This window comes from Arachis duranensis, chromosome 10 (assembly GCF_000817695.3).
Source record: "Arachis duranensis cultivar V14167 chromosome 10, aradu.V14167.gnm2.J7QH, whole genome shotgun sequence".
Lineage (NCBI taxonomy): Eukaryota > Viridiplantae > Streptophyta > Magnoliopsida > Fabales > Fabaceae > Arachis > Arachis duranensis.
The window spans coordinates 10,297,152-10,312,707 of record NC_029781.3 but is presented as its reverse complement, the minus strand read 5'-3'; the positions used below and the strand labels follow the sequence as shown (position 1 = coordinate 10,312,707).

Sequence of the window (15,556 nt, the reverse complement as noted above, 5' to 3'; positions counted from 1 at the left end):
TGTTGATTATGAGGAGATCTTTTCTCCTGTTATGAATATGTCATCCATTCGTGCTGTGCATGGATTAGCAGCGTCTCTTGATTTGGAGATTGAGCAAATGGATGTGAAGACAGCTTTTCTTCATGGTGATTTAGATAATGAGATCTATATGGAGCAACTGGAGGGCTTTGTTGTTAAAGGAAAGGAAGATTTTGTGTGCAAGCTTAAGAAGAGTCTTTATGGGTTGAAGCAAGCTCCAAGACAGTGGTACAAGAAGTTTGAATCTGTTATGTGGGAGCATGGTTACCGTAAGACAACTTCAGATCATTGTGTATTTGTGCAAACATTTTCTGATGATGATTTTATCATGCTTTTGCTTTATGTGGATGATATTTTGATTGTGGGTAAGAATACTTTGAGGATTAATGAGTTGAAGAAACAGTTGAGCAGGTTCTTTGCTATGAAGGACTTGGGTCCTGCCAAACAGATTTTGGGCATGACTATTACTCGTTATAGAGATTCCAAGAAGCTTTATTTGTCACAGGAGAAGTACATAAAGAAGGTGCTTCAAAGGTTTGGCATGAATGATGCCAAATGTGTTACTAGTTCTTTTGCTCCTCATTTTAAGTTGAGTACCAAGCAGTGTCCAACCACTGATGAGGAGAAATAAGCAATGAATGAAATTCCTTATGCCTCAGCTGTTGGAAGCTTGATGTATGCTATGGTGTGTACTAGACCAGACATTGCTCATGCGGTTGGTACAGTGAGTCATTTTCTCTCTAATCCAGGTAAAGAACATTGGAATGCTGTTAAATGGATTATGAGATATCTCAAAGGTACAACTAACTTGAGTTTGAGTTTTGGTGGTGAGAAACCTTTGCTAGTTAGCTTTACTGATGCAGACATGGCAGGAGATATTGATTCTCGAAAGTCTACTTCAGGTTATTTGGTCAAGTTTGCAGGGGGAGCTATTTCATGGCAGTCAAGGTTACAGAAGTGTGTTGCACTTTCTACTACAGAGGCAGAGTTTATTGCAGCAACTGAAGCATGTAAAGAGTTGTTGTGGATGAAGAAGTTTCTTGCAGCACTTGGTTTTAAGCAAGACCGTTATGTCTTGTTGTGTGATAGCCAAAGTGCTATTCATCTTGCCAAGAATTCTACTTTTCATCCAAGATCTAAACATATCGATGTTAGGTATCACTGGATACGGGATGTGTTAGATTCCAAGTTGTTGGAACTTGAGAAAGTTCACACTGATGACAATGGTGCTGATATGATGACAAAAGCATTGTCAAGAGAAAAGTTTGAAACATGTTGTTTGATCGCCGGAATGGCGAGGGCCTCCACCTAGTCGAGAAGGGGGAGATTTGTTGGGTTTTTTTCTCTCCTTTGTGAGGCCCAAGCCTAACATTTTGGGGGTGTATTCTTGCACCCTAGTATCATAACCCTAATTCAGTTTTTTGAGGTTTTTTGAGTGAGAGAGAATAGCCACCAAGTGAGAGAGAAGAGGGAAAAACAGAATTTCCGTTTTTGCCCAAAGCATTAAATTTCAAATGACAGTTTCTCAGTTGTTCATCGTTGGATCAGCTTGAAATTTAAACTGCATGTTCTTATCATCTTGTTCTTCATTCTGATCGGTGGAGATGTTGATTGGAGATTTGCAGTAGGAGAAATTGGTTTCGCAAGAGAGAAATTAGGTTTCCCATTTTTACACAGAGCAGCAATTTTGGAACGGAAGTTTCTCATTATTTCACCGTTGGATCGATGTGAAATTTGGGCTGTAGATTTTTCACATCTTGTTCTTCATTCTGAACGGTGGAGATTTTAATTGAAGGTCTTCAGAGGAAGAAATTGGCTTCGACAGCAGCTCTATTTTTTGGGTATATTTCATCTTCTTGCTTCTTAGTTGTGAGCTTTGGTGCTTTGAATGGTTTGACTGGTTATATGCACGTTTTTGTGCTTTGTTTAAGACTCTCTTGTACCTCATTTGATTATAGTGGAGCTATTTCATTGGTTTGGACGACCCGTGGTTTTTACCTCTCACATTGAGAGGGTTTTCCACGTTAAAATCTTGGTGTGTTCTTGTTATTACTTTACTTGTTATATTTGCTTGTTATAGTTGCTGTCATATTGTGTTGTGAGTGCTTCCATATTGTTCTTGTGTTGGACATTTGTGTCGTTTCCGCTACTAGGCTCTTTCACAAATCATCCCAAAAGAGGAGCAGGGTAAATCAAGATTCAGATTTTGTATTGTCTTCGTCGATCAGTCTTACTCTAGAAAAAAGGAGTGACGCTGACCGTGAGACAGTTAATTTTGTACTTATGACATTTGATGCTCTTCGAAGAAGCTATTGCAACTTGAAGAAGCCAAGGAATTGAACACAGATGAGCTTTGTCATAGTGGAAAATTATTTTGTCTCTAACTAGTCTTTCTTAGAGACATTTTAAAATCATTCTGAACTATTTTGTCAAAAATAAAAATTAAGTACTATTTTATTAGTATCAGAACTTTTTAGGTATCAATTTGATATTTATCCCTTAATAAAATTCTCTATTTTTGATAAAAAAAATATAAATTTAAGATAACACATAGAAAATATTAATTTTAATTTTTTGATTAATTATAATAATATGTTAATATTTTTTATATTGAAATATTTTTCAAATTTTTATTTAATTTCATTTTATATATAAATTACATAATTCAGTTGATTGAATTTAAATATTTCCATGCATGGCACAGTCTGTTTTAAAACCCTAAACCCCACAAAACCCTTCTCCCCATCGTCCTCGATCACAATTCGGAAGGTAGTTCCTCATCTTCTCCTAGTTTTTCTTACAAAAATTATTCGATCTTGAAATGCAGATTTGCTCGCTTTCTTTCTCAATCACCGACATTTTTTTTTCATTTCTACTATAGTCAGAAATTTCGCAAAAAGAAACAAGCATTTCTCCCTTTCAATCTCTATACATTGGTTTCATCATTAACTTGATTGATTGCATTTGATCATTACAATATCTTGCCTTTGAATTATTTCTCTGCGTGTGTTTTGATATGATACCATTTGAATAATCGCATATTTCAGGGGTGAAATTCCGCTGGTGACTGAGCTTTGTTTTCTGTTGTGTGAGGGAAAATGAATCTGAAGAACATGAAGGTTCCGAACGTTCCCGGAGGTGCTGGTGGTGGCGCAGCGTCGGCGCTGTTGAAGCTGAGTGTGATCGGTGGGATTGGTTTGTATGCTGCTGCCAACAGTCTCTACAATGTTGAGGGAGGACACCGAGCTATTGTTTTCAACCGTTTAATTGGTGTCAAAGACAAGGTCTCTTTTAGTAAATTGTTTTCGTGTTTGTGGTATGATTGTTGGGAAGAAAAAATGGGGAGGAAATCTTCATGGATGAGAAAATTTTCATGAATATCCATATCATTTAATTATCTTTGCAGTGCTTTTGATGTTGTTGTGATTGCTCGTATAAGATTTTTGCTCTTCTTTGATCATAGGTTGTTATCTTTCAAGGGATCTAGTTATTTGTCAGGGTTGTTTGGAAGTGTTATCAATAGCAATTGCAAAACAATTGTGTTCCCTTTATGTTTTAAAAATATGATGTCATCTGTAATCTGTAGGTCTATCCAGAAGGGACACACTTCGTTGTTCCATGGTTTGAGAGGCCTGTCATATATGATGTTCGTGCACGACCGCATCTAGTTGAGAGTACCTCAGGAAGTCGTGATCTCCAGATGGTAAATATACTTTTTGCTAACAGTTGTTTTTATTTTTTTCATGATGATTCTATTTAATAATGCTCTGCATAAATTGGATATGCTATATAACCTTAACAACTTTAGAGCCTAACAGGTGTTCCTTAAATGCATTTCAATATTGGAATGATGTAGACCAAGTCTATCACCTTGCATATTTTGTTTTAAAATGATTTCATTTTGAATTTGCGAGCCGCTTTAAGTTTGAATATCTTTTGGCAGACACATTAGTATTCAATTTTCAAAGCTTCAATTCTCCTTGTCAACTCAACTATCTGCATGATGTTTTTATTTGTATTCTTCCTGCTGTCTTTTTTAGCAATCTAGATTGTTCAATGATATTGTGTTTTGAGAAAATTGTCATGAAACAGTTCATATTTTTAATTATTCAACCTTGTGAAATGTTTACCTTATTAAAATTGCACATAAATGTCATACAGGTGAAAATTGGGCTTCGAGTCCTTACTCGTCCTTTGCCAAGTGAGTTACCTACAATTTATCGGACCCTTGGTGAGAACTTCAATGAAAGGGTTTTACCTTCAATTATACATGAAACTTTGAAAGCTGTTGTTGCCCAATACAATGCCAGCCAGCTTATTACTCAGCGCGAGGTAATCAGTAATCCTTGCGTATATAATGTTTCTGAAAGGTTGTGTATGAACGTGTATGAAAAAATTCAACCATTTCAACGAAGTTTCCAGTTGCTGAGATGTCTTTTATAGAATTGCAGTTTCAAATTGTTAAAATAATTTTTTGGTTTGTATTATTGTTATGGTAAGCACAATGGGTACATCCAAGTGAATTAATTCTGCTGAACTAAGTTATCATTACCATTTACGCACTACCGAAGTGCGTTTTGTGTAACTATCCACATGAGGAGATTTACTGTGTTAACTAGGGGAATTGCTTTGGTTGTTTTGTACATATCCCTTCTAGTTTCTTGCATTCCATGCATTGTTTTCCTTGTCAAGTTGAAAGGTCCAGTTCTAACATGAGGGAAGTATGTTTTAATTTTAATTGACTTATTATTTGTAGGCTGTTAGTAGGGAAATCCGGAAGGTTCTGACTGAGAGGGCTGTTAACTTCAATATCGCCCTTGATGATGTGTCAATTACCACTCTAACATTTGGCAAGGAGTTTACTGCTGCAATTGAAGCCAAACAGGTGGCTGCACAAGAAGCTGAGAGGTCTAAATTTGTTGTGGAGAAAGCTGAACAAGACAAGAGAAGTGCCGTAATTAGAGCACAGGTGAGAATAAATTATGAATTCATATTTATCATTACGAACTATTGCATAGTACAAATTGCTGCATTTATTTCTTGTTTCCTTTTACAATGCACGGCCTTATGTACATGCTAGTGGTGTTACTTGCTGGTTAGACTATTACAATTTCATTTTCATTAGTTCTTGTTCTGGAAATCCAACCTGAAAAACTCACTGAAAAACATTGGTCTGGATGCCGAGTTCTGTTTTTTATTTTGGGTGAATATGTTGGGTTATTTCATTAAACCACTGCTAATTAATCTTGCTTTCGTAATATTTAGTTTCCCCTGATCTTCGTTACACCTCCTTTACTCAACAGGGAGAAGCAAAAAGTGCCCAACTTATTGGACAAGCTATTGCCAACAATCCAGCTTTTATCACACTGAGGAAGATCGAAGCCGCAAGAGAGATTGCGAATACTGTATCCAACGCAGCAAACAAGGTTTACCTGAACTCAGATGATCTGTTGCTGAATCTTCAGGAGATGAAGTTGGAGCCAAGCAAGAAGTGATCTGCTGAACTTGTTTGTGATGATCGTTTTCATTCTCTCATTAGAAAGTACGAAACCTATTCAATTTCATGATGTATATGTTGAGAGTAGTCTTTACATAGTTGAATAGTAACCTTTTTCAAACTTTAGCCAAAGGATTATTTGAGATCCAAATGATCCGGATTACATAAAATGATGATTAATTGATTATGATTATTCCCCGAGGGATTTAAATCTGAAATAACTTCCAAAACTTTAAACAGCCAGCAGCATGGCCTTTGCTATGAAATAGTAAGAAACTAAGAATCCAAGGAATAAAAATAACATTAAGAATAATTTTCTTGTGAATATTTTGTTTTGGATCATTAGCTGTTATTTTTGCAAGAGGAATTGCTAGCCAAAATAAAGAAAAAGAAGTGTCTAATATTGAATACTACTTGGTGTAAAACAAAGTCAACTAATTGGATATTTAGCACTTTGAGAAGTTTATAAATTCAATTACAAATTCTAGTTTGTACTTAGAAACTGCTCACTCCCATCTAAATTATAGTTCCAAACCAAAGAAAGAAAAAAAAAACAAAACAAAAAATAAATAAATAAATAAAAATGACAATCATGTATACATGTTTTTGTAATGTATTAAGGAGAGTTCTTCTGTGGTGAAAGTATAATATGGATCTTGAAAGACCAAGTAAAAAAATTAAATTTGCTTAAAAAAGAGAGACCGATTTGTAAATAGTATTTTGTAGCAAAAAAAGAATAGAGAAAATTAATATCTATTCTAAGCCTCCACACTACACATGTCAAATCCTCCCTCTTCTTGCATAATTTTTAAAACTCTAGTCACCTAAACGAACTATATGTATTAACTACGTCTTCCCATCATTACAATTAATTTTTTTTATTTTTTCTTAAAATAATTAATTTTTTATATATTTTTTAATTTAATCTTAATATAATATCAGATTAAATATTTTATACATATATTTAATTAGGTTTAATTACTCTATTAGTCTTTATAGTTTCGCGAAATTTTCAATTAGGTCCCTATACTTTTTTTCTTTTTAATTGAGTCTTTGCACCAAATTTTTTTTAATTGGGTCCCTACACTTTTTTTTCCTTTTATTTAGGTCCCTATACTAATTTTTTTTTTGTTGGGTCCCTATAAAATTAAACCAATTACTACTAAGAAAAACTTAATTGAAAAAAAAAATTTAGTGCAGGACTCAATTAAAAAGAAAAAAAATATAGGGACCTAATTGAAAATTTCACGAAACTATAGGGACCAACAGAGTTACCACCTCTACTTCTTCCTTTGAGTCTCATTCATCCTTCTAAGTTTCTTAGCAAAAAATACAAACTTGTCATCTGGTAAACAGTCACTGGATAAATCATCCAATGATTCAGTGCAAGGTTTAAGAGCCACTCTCCTTTTTTTTTCTTTTTTTTGTATCATTTTTTTTTTGTGAGTGATTTCATATGCTAGTAACTTTTCATTTAACTCATTACAGGTTATTTCACTTTCCACTCTCTTGTCAAGCTTCTCAAGATTTTCCTCACTAGCATCTATTCGGAATGAGTAATCCTCATAACTTCCAATCTATTACTGATGATAAAGAATATCTCGAACATGTCATCAATTGATTCTCCTTCCTTCATAGAGAACATCTTATACTCTTTGCTCAGCATGTCAATTCTGGTTTCTCTTACTTGTGTGGTACCCTCACGTGTGGCTTGAAGATTATTCCAGATTTTCTTTGCTGTTTTACATCTTGAAACCTTCAGGTATTCCTCGAAGCTGATTGCACAGTTCAGCATATTGACACCATTAGCATTTAGTTTTCTTTTCCTTTTGTCATCTTCATTCCATTCTGCTTTGACTTTGGGAGAGACAACACCACCAGCGCCATCCTTTGTAGGGACTTGAGGACCATTTATGGTTATCTTCCACATGATGTAATCCACTAACTGAGAAAAGATCTTCATTCTTTCTTTCCAATAGTTGAAGTTATTTTTTTTTTGAAGAATGGAGATCTGTTGTTGGACTATCCTTCTGTCAGAATATAAGCCACTGTGTTTGAACCCATGTAGTTTGCCATCAGGATCTTTCCTCCAAGTTGTGAAGCTTGATCTCTTTGAGACCAAGCTTTGATACCAATTGGTGATAATCAGTGACTAAGAGAAGGGGGTTGAATCTTAGCCCCTTTTGCTGAATATTAATTTCTAATTTTTCAAAAGAATTTCAGGAGATTTTTCTGCTTTTGTCTCGTGCTGAGTTGAGCGACACTTTTGTTGTCTCGTGCCGAGTTGGGAGACACTTTTGTTTTTGTCTCTTGATAAATAGAAACAGAGAAAGGAGTAAAGAAGAAGAAGTAACACCAGATATATCCTGGTTCAGCTGCTAAGTGCAATGCAGCCTACATCCAGTTTCTATCACAATAGTGACAAAATTTCACTATCTTTCAACAAAATTACATTCACCAATTCTCCCTAGGATCTACCAAATCCTATTTGGGACAAGTCCATATTCTAACCCAATCTGAACTTGACTAGGTCTCACCCTAACTTTCAACAGCAAAGTGCTCACCCAACTTGTAAGAGAACAAGTCCAGATTCTAACCTAACCTGAACTTGACTAGGATTCAAACCTAACTTTTAACCACAAAGTGCTAACCCAACTTGCAAGAAAATCTCCTCAGGATCATGACAACAAAACAAAAATACATACAAAGAATTTCTGTGATAACTATGGCTTTTTCTTTAACTCTTTGCCTTTATTGGATTTTTCTTACAAAACCTCACATTTTGTCTTTTACCAATGAAACACAGACAGACTAAACTGAGAAAAAGAAATATTCAATGAAAGCCATGAAGGAGAAGAATGAACAGCTCAAAGAGCTATAGGAACCGAAACGTGTGCTCTCACTCCTTGCTTCAATCCTTGGCCGTTCACCCCTATTATAAAGGAGTGAAACTTCCTGAGCTTGAAACCTCTTCAACACATATTGGTTCTGTTCTCCCAATACACATGCAGCAGCGGTGTGACAGAGGAGAAAGAGGGTAGAAGCAGTGACTAATACCTTTAATATTCTCTTTCAACCTTTTTCTTCGTGTATCTTGAATCTGAGCTGTTGAACTTTGCTTTGGCCCCAAGTCTTGATTCTGATCATTGATGAGCATCTGACCCATACTAGCTTCAAGCTTTCCTTTTTTGCTTCTTCCAGCTTGAGACTCAGAGGCTATCTTCTTTTTGGTGGAACAAAAATGGAAATAAACTTTTTACCAAGGTAGATCTGCTTCCTGAACGAGGTCGATCTCTTCCTTTCTTGGTAACAAAATTTTGAAACCTTTCTCCAAATTTTTTCTTCTATAGCAACAATCTTTCTTAACCTTTCTTCATAGGATTTTCTTCAGAGGCTTCACTTTTTTTCAATCTTCTTCTCTGATGGATAGATGTGACCGAAGGAGAAAAAAGAGAGAATAGCTTTTGTATGGAGCTTGTGGCCTTTGATCATAACCCACTCTCTGGGCATTCTATTTTCTTTCTTTCTTTCTTAGAAGATGATAGACATGACCGAAAGAGAGAGAGGAGAGAGAAGAGAGAAACTTTCAATGGAAGCCATCAATACAAATTAAATTGAATTGAATTTGAAGTTTCAGTTACCAAGGGTGTAGTAATTGGAAGCAATTGGAGTTGAATTAGTGGCTTGATTGAGCTTGGTTGTGATCAATTGGTAATTTTTGTGCAAATTGGGAATTGATCAAGGTATGATTTCGGTTTTCTTTATGTGATATGTAATGTTTTGTGAAACATAGACTAGTGGACCTTAGGATAAGTGTGAATTGTTGAGACTAAATCCCCAAAGTGGTCCCTGAAATTAACGTCGTGCACCAAAATCATCTATGAGATTCCAATTGCACCAATTACGTCCCTGAGATTAGAAAAATTGCACCATGTTAGTCCCTGGCCCATTTTCTGTTAACGATGCGCTGACGTGGCTTGATGGCGTGGACCTTTGGTGACACGTGTCACCTCATAGTTTGGCCACGTGTAACGGTATGATGACGTGTTGGTCAGCGACACGTGGCATGCTGACGTGGATGGTTATGCCACGTGTCACAAGTCTTTTTGTCGCGTGTCAGATTATGCCACGTGTCAAATGTTATTTATCCATGTGTCATCCACAATGTATTATTATATATGCACCACATTGGTCCCTTACTTTGCATCAAATGACTCATTTCAGTCCCAAAAATTGAATGTCGTGTACCAAATTAGTCCCTTCATCAGTTTGTTCTCACTTTTTTTGTAAATTTAAAATTCTCAATATTTTTACACTAATTTTAATTATATTTTTTATTATACAATTTTTTAAAATGAATTTTTTAATTAATAATTTTAACTTGTATCGTTAGATCACATGTTAGTTAAATCCAAAATTCTGTTATTGCCTCTTATGTTTATTTGTATCTGTTTTAATACTGTTCAAGTCATGGTTACAATAAGTACTTATATTAATTAGGGTTAAGTACTTTTTTCGTCATTAAGGTATGAGGCCAAAATCAAAATCGTCTCCGACCTTTTTTCATATTAAAATTATCTTCAACGTTACAAAACATTATAAAATCGTTCTTTTGTCCATAAACAATATTTTTATCATGATTTTACCCTTAAAAAGATCCCTCTCCCCCCAACCAAATTACTTTTGACTAAAAAAATTATAAAATAAAAATAAAAAATAAAAGATGCAGAGAGCATTTAAAGGGGTGAAAGGAAAAGTGGAATTGGAGTGGGAACTAGAAAGCATTGAGATCGGAGGAGGGGTGTTCGATGGGGAGGCCTTCGAACTCATCCTCGTCCAGAAATCGAAGGTGGTGGGCGGTAGTTTCGAGAGATTGGAGGGTGCGGGTTTGGGATCATGTTGGGGATCGATGGGGTTAGAAGGAGTGAGGTCAGTTATGAGAGGTTGGGAAGGTGGAGAGCGGAGAGTGGTTGGATCGATAGAAGCGTCTTCGAGTTCGTTGTCTTTAGCTTCGAATCCCCGACATGGCGGTGTTGTGACGTGTTCTGGAAAGGGAGAGGCGGCGCTTGTAGTGGCTGTTGGCTTTCGACAGACAGCGACGATGGGTGGCAGTTGGAAGAAAGATAAAGAAGAAAAGAATGGGAAGAAGAATGAGGGGAGTACTGAGGGCGACGGCGGTCAGAGGTTGATGGCAATAGGTTCCTGCACCATCACTTCCTTTTCTTTCTGTTCTTTAATTTTTTATTTTTTTTAATTTTTGAATAATATGAACATCTTTTTTAAATTTTTTTTAAATTTCTATTGTTGCTGATTTTGGATCTGAAGTTGCGGTGATGATTATTGAATTGTTGTTAAATCTAAAATTTCTGTTAATTTATTTTGTAGATGTTGTTGTTGTTGTTGATTCATTTTTATTTTGGTGTTGTTGAAAGTGTGTTGCTGCTGTTGAATTTGGTTGTTGCTGTTGCTGAATTTAGTTTATGGGTGGATGATGGTGATTTAGGATGATAAATAGATAATACAGAGAAAAAAAGTTTGATAATGGCAGTGGTGATGGCGGTGAGGAAAAGGAGAGGAAGAGGGAGAGAGATGCGTAGCGATGATGATGATTATGCAGAAGTTAGTGGTGAGGATAATGAGGGTTTTTTATTTTTGTTTAAGGACAAAATTGTTCGAAAAATATCGTTTATGGACAAAATGATGATTTTATAACGTTTTGTAATGTTGAAGATGATTTAATACGAAAAAAAAGGTCAGAGACGATTTTGATTTTGGCCTTATACATTAAGGACGAAAAAAGTACTTAACCTTATTAATTAATAGTGTAATATATGAAAAGGCCGCCTAGCTAAGTTATAGATAAAATGAATTATTATAATCAACAGTATAAATCTATCTTATTAATTTAGTGAGAAATCAATATTATATGGGGAATCAAACATTTTTAAAATGGATGAGAATAATGAATTTATATTAGTTAACAAGTGCCTTATCAAATATTTTTAAAACATTTATTAAGGTATTAAATATTAAAAAAATTGTATTAAAAATATTATTATACTCTTAACTTTCACTCTTTACTAAATTAATTTTAATATTTCATTTAATTTTTTAATAAAATATTGTAGAAAAAATTGTATAATTAAAACTAAAATTTTTAAAATATTTTATAAAAACACTTGTATTTGAATAACTTGTGAAAAGATAAAATTAAAATTAGTGTATTCAAAGATATTAAAAATTTTGAATTTATAAAAAAAAGAGAATAAACTGATGAAGGGACTAATTTGGTGCTCAACATTTAATTTTAGGGACTAAAATAATTCATTTAATACAAAGTAAGGGGGACCAATTTAGTGCATATGTAATGATGATAAGTGAATGACACGTGGACAAATAGCATCGTGACTCGTGGCATAATAATTCACATCACCATGCCACATGTAACTGACCGACAGGTCATCTTACTGTTGCACGTGGCTAAAACATGAGGTGACACGTGTCACCAAAGGTCCGCGTCGTCAAGCCACGTCAGTGCGTCGTTAACGGAATACGGGTCAGTGACTAATATGGTGCAATTCTTTCAATCTCAGGGATGTAATTGGTGCAATTAAAATCTCAGAGACGATTTTAGTGTACAACATCAATCTCAGGGATCATTTCTGGAATCTAGTCAAATTGTTGATGATGTATGATGATTATTAATGTTTGTGATTACTTTGATGAATTATGATGATGAATGTTGATAACGATGATGATTATTGATTGTGTGGTTGATGTTGATAAAGATTGGAGGTGGTGGTGAGTTCGATGATGATTGAATTGGAAAATAATGATTTTGATGAATTTGATTAGTAGTGATGATGTTTCATGGTGATGATGTTGATAGGAAATATAAAGAAAATTGTGAAATTAATAGTTTTGATAGTGAATAAATGAGGGATAGTTGAGAAATGCTTGGTATGATGCTTGAGTATGTTTTGAGCTGGTTTGGTTTTAGGAGTTTTGAAAAAACTAGAGAATTGTCACTTTTGGTAAAAATCTGTTTTTAGTGAATTTCTGTGGATCATAACTGGAGCCTCAATTTTTGAAATTGATTCAATTTTATTTTAAATTGAAGATTATTTAAAGAGCTTTAAAATAATATAAAGTTTGAGAAAAACATAATTTTGTAGAGGAAGTTATGAACGTCGGAAATTCCATACAAAAATCTAAATTATGCAGTTTTTGAATTTTTCCAAGTCTGATAAAAGCTGCGTAGGCAGACCTATGCACGCAACGCGAGCATTTTTCACTGTCTTGTGATCTAGTGTACGCGGGCACTGGCATGCGTACGTGAGCCTGTGATTTTCAGCCATGTATACGCGAGTTTTTGACACGCGACGCAAGCATTCCATGAGGTTTGGGACTCTTGTGTACGCGAAGGAGGTGTCACGTACGCTAGCACCATTTTTACACACATGCGTACGCGGAATAGGGGCTTGTGTACGCAAGCTTCCTATTTTGTTGAAAACTTGTTTTTCTTTATTTTTAAAGGATTCTCTAACTTTCCAACCTTCTTTAACTTCTATTTTAGACTCCTAACTAGTAATTGACACTTGAGACGAATGAAAAAGAGTTAGAGGGCTTAAATTAGATAAAGTTAGTTAAATCTTATAAGATGGAGACTTAGGTGTGGTATGAATTATAGATGAATTATTCTGAGTAAGCTGGTGGAGAGTTCTTTGAGACTGAATGGAGGACACATGATGTGATGATGATCTTATTTTAAGATTGAGAATATTGAGGCATGAATGCCATAAATGCCGAGCATGATGAGACTCTGAATGAGCTGAGAGATTTTACTATGAATCATTAAACTATTTTTTAAAATGATAATTTCTTTTGAATAATATTGATGAGTTGTAGGTATAAGGGCAGGGTTCGTCCCGCTTTTGCTAAGATGTAGGCTTAAGGGCAGTCGTTCGTCCCGCTTATGTTGAGATATAGGCTTAAGGGCAGTGGTTTGTTTCGTTTATGCTGAGTTGTAGGCGTAAGGAGTGGGTGGTTCTTCTTACGCTGAGATGTGAGGGCTGTGGTAGATGTCTCGCTCACATACTTTCGTTCATAAGAGTGGCCGAGCATTATATCTCTGGGAAATTGAGCCGGGCACTATATTCCTAGGGGTTCCCATTTATAAACGTAAGCGAAAGTGACATTTTCATGGGAATGTGTCGGGTTGACAGTTTAACCGACAATATGATATAACAGCCAATAGGACAGACATTCATCATGTGCATTTTTTATATGATTGCTTGTTTTGCCTACTTGCATTAATTTGCCTAATTGTATAACATGTTTATATATGCTTCCTGTATTCCTTGCTGTATATGTCATATTACCTGCGTATTACTTGTTTGTATCTATTTGTGTTTGGCACTGGGGTTGAGGAGGTTCGGTAGGCAGTAACGATAAGATCGCGTAGAGGTTAGGCTGGTGAAGGCTGTAGGATAGCCGTGTTGGTTTAGTTATAAATTTTCTAAGTTAGATTACCCCTGGTTCATTATGGTTTTAAGTTATGATTTTAAATTTAGCATTGCTTTAAGTTTGGATATTAAGTTTGATTTGAAGTTCTAGGATTGTCTTTGGCGTTCCGGAACCTTATATCTTACATATTGGGAACTGTTACCATGCTGAGAACATCCCGTTCTCATATCATATGTTATTTTTTAGATACAGGTCGTAACCCACCTCGGTTAGTTGCAGGATGATAACAGAGTGGAGGAGATTTTGTGATCCATGTATTTTGGTTTATATATTGTAGCTACTCTTACTTTTGTATATTTAAAACTTTGATGCCTTAAAGGCTTAATATGAGAGTTAGTATGTTGCTGTTTTATATCAAACACTTTGTTATATTCTGTATTAACTAGCTGGCCTAGACTCCAAATGTTGTGATTTCTATGTCTTTGAGCTATATTTTTTCATCGCTCTTCTAGTATTAATATTCATTTCTATATTTACTATTGTATGAGCTTTAGAACTATCGTGACATCTTGTTATCTTTTGCTTTATGGCTAGAGGTAAGGTTTAGGATAATAGGGTGTTACAGACCACGAGCTGCATTGAACATTGAGATGGAGGATGGAGGTGGTGGTGGTTGGGGAAGATGCCTCGTGCACGGTAGGAATGTCCAAAATAGACGGTGAAAATAAGCATGCAAATCATCGGACTACCCCTCCATTCGCACAGGACTGGTCCTAAATACTGCAACAGTACCAGGCATCATCATCTACGCACCTAGAATTCACCGCGGTAACTTATTATATGACTCATGATCTCTGTAAATCTGAGCGACGACCTTCTACTTAGCCAACCAAACCCTCCTGTAAGTCGGTCTGAAACCGAAATGTGCCTTTGTCGCATTCATCAGTACCTTGATCGACATGGAAGCATCCGCTCTAATCATAGATAGTATGAACACTGAGATTACCTGGTAATCAAGCCTCTTGTGATCGCTCGATATCGAGGTGGCCAGACAACTATGAGGTCTATTGTACCATTTTACCTCCCAAATACCTCTGCACTGGCAGAAATTGATCCGAATCAACCATGGGCACCCGTTGTTATATTCCTTACATTTTTCATAGTACTCGTGATATTCATGAAAAACCTCAAAAGAAGCATATACTAAGATGCTTTCTACTTTATAAAGCTTGCAGCAGAAACAGTACCATGAGTCATCTGAACCAAAATACAGAACACCAAATGAAGAAAAAAAAGGAAATGACAGAAAATAAAATTTGCATTTTGTAATTTAGTGGTGTCTGTTTTGTAATATATCTTTTTATATATATAAAAAAAACCAAACCCGTTATTGCATGGTGTAAAAGATGGAAGCAGCATTTCTTTTGCCATGGCTTTAAACTATGGCTGTATGAGGTATAATGACAACTTACACTAATCAGTTTTAAAGTGAATGTTATAATATCAACCAACCAATATTTAACTTTCCAATCTGGGTTTATATCCTTCTCTAAATGATTAGTTGTCCATGCTTCT

The 15,556-nt window shown here is 35.3% G+C and overlaps 2 protein-coding genes across 2 annotated transcripts; one reads left to right on the top strand and one right to left on the bottom strand.

The window, feature by feature from the left end:
- Positions 1–2,715: 2,715 nt before the first annotated feature.
- On the top strand, positions 2,716–5,716 carry LOC107469160 (prohibitin-1, mitochondrial). The gene is made up of 6 exons (XM_016088543.3): positions 2,716–2,787; positions 3,066–3,302; positions 3,605–3,721; positions 4,180–4,350; positions 4,775–4,987; positions 5,322–5,716. Exons 2-6 carry the CDS (start codon positions 3,117–3,119, stop codon positions 5,511–5,513), a joined length of 879 nt encoding a protein of 292 aa, XP_015944029.1. The 5' UTR covers positions 2,716–2,787; positions 3,066–3,116; the 3' UTR covers positions 5,514–5,716.
- A 1,342-nt stretch (positions 5,717–7,058) lies between these two features.
- On the bottom strand, positions 7,059–7,445 carry LOC107469083 (uncharacterized). Its single transcript, XM_016088463.1, has one exon. The coding sequence runs from the start codon at positions 7,443–7,445 to the stop codon at positions 7,059–7,061; it is 387 nt and encodes a 128-aa protein (XP_015943949.1).
- Between the last annotated feature and the right edge of the window lie 8,111 nt (positions 7,446–15,556).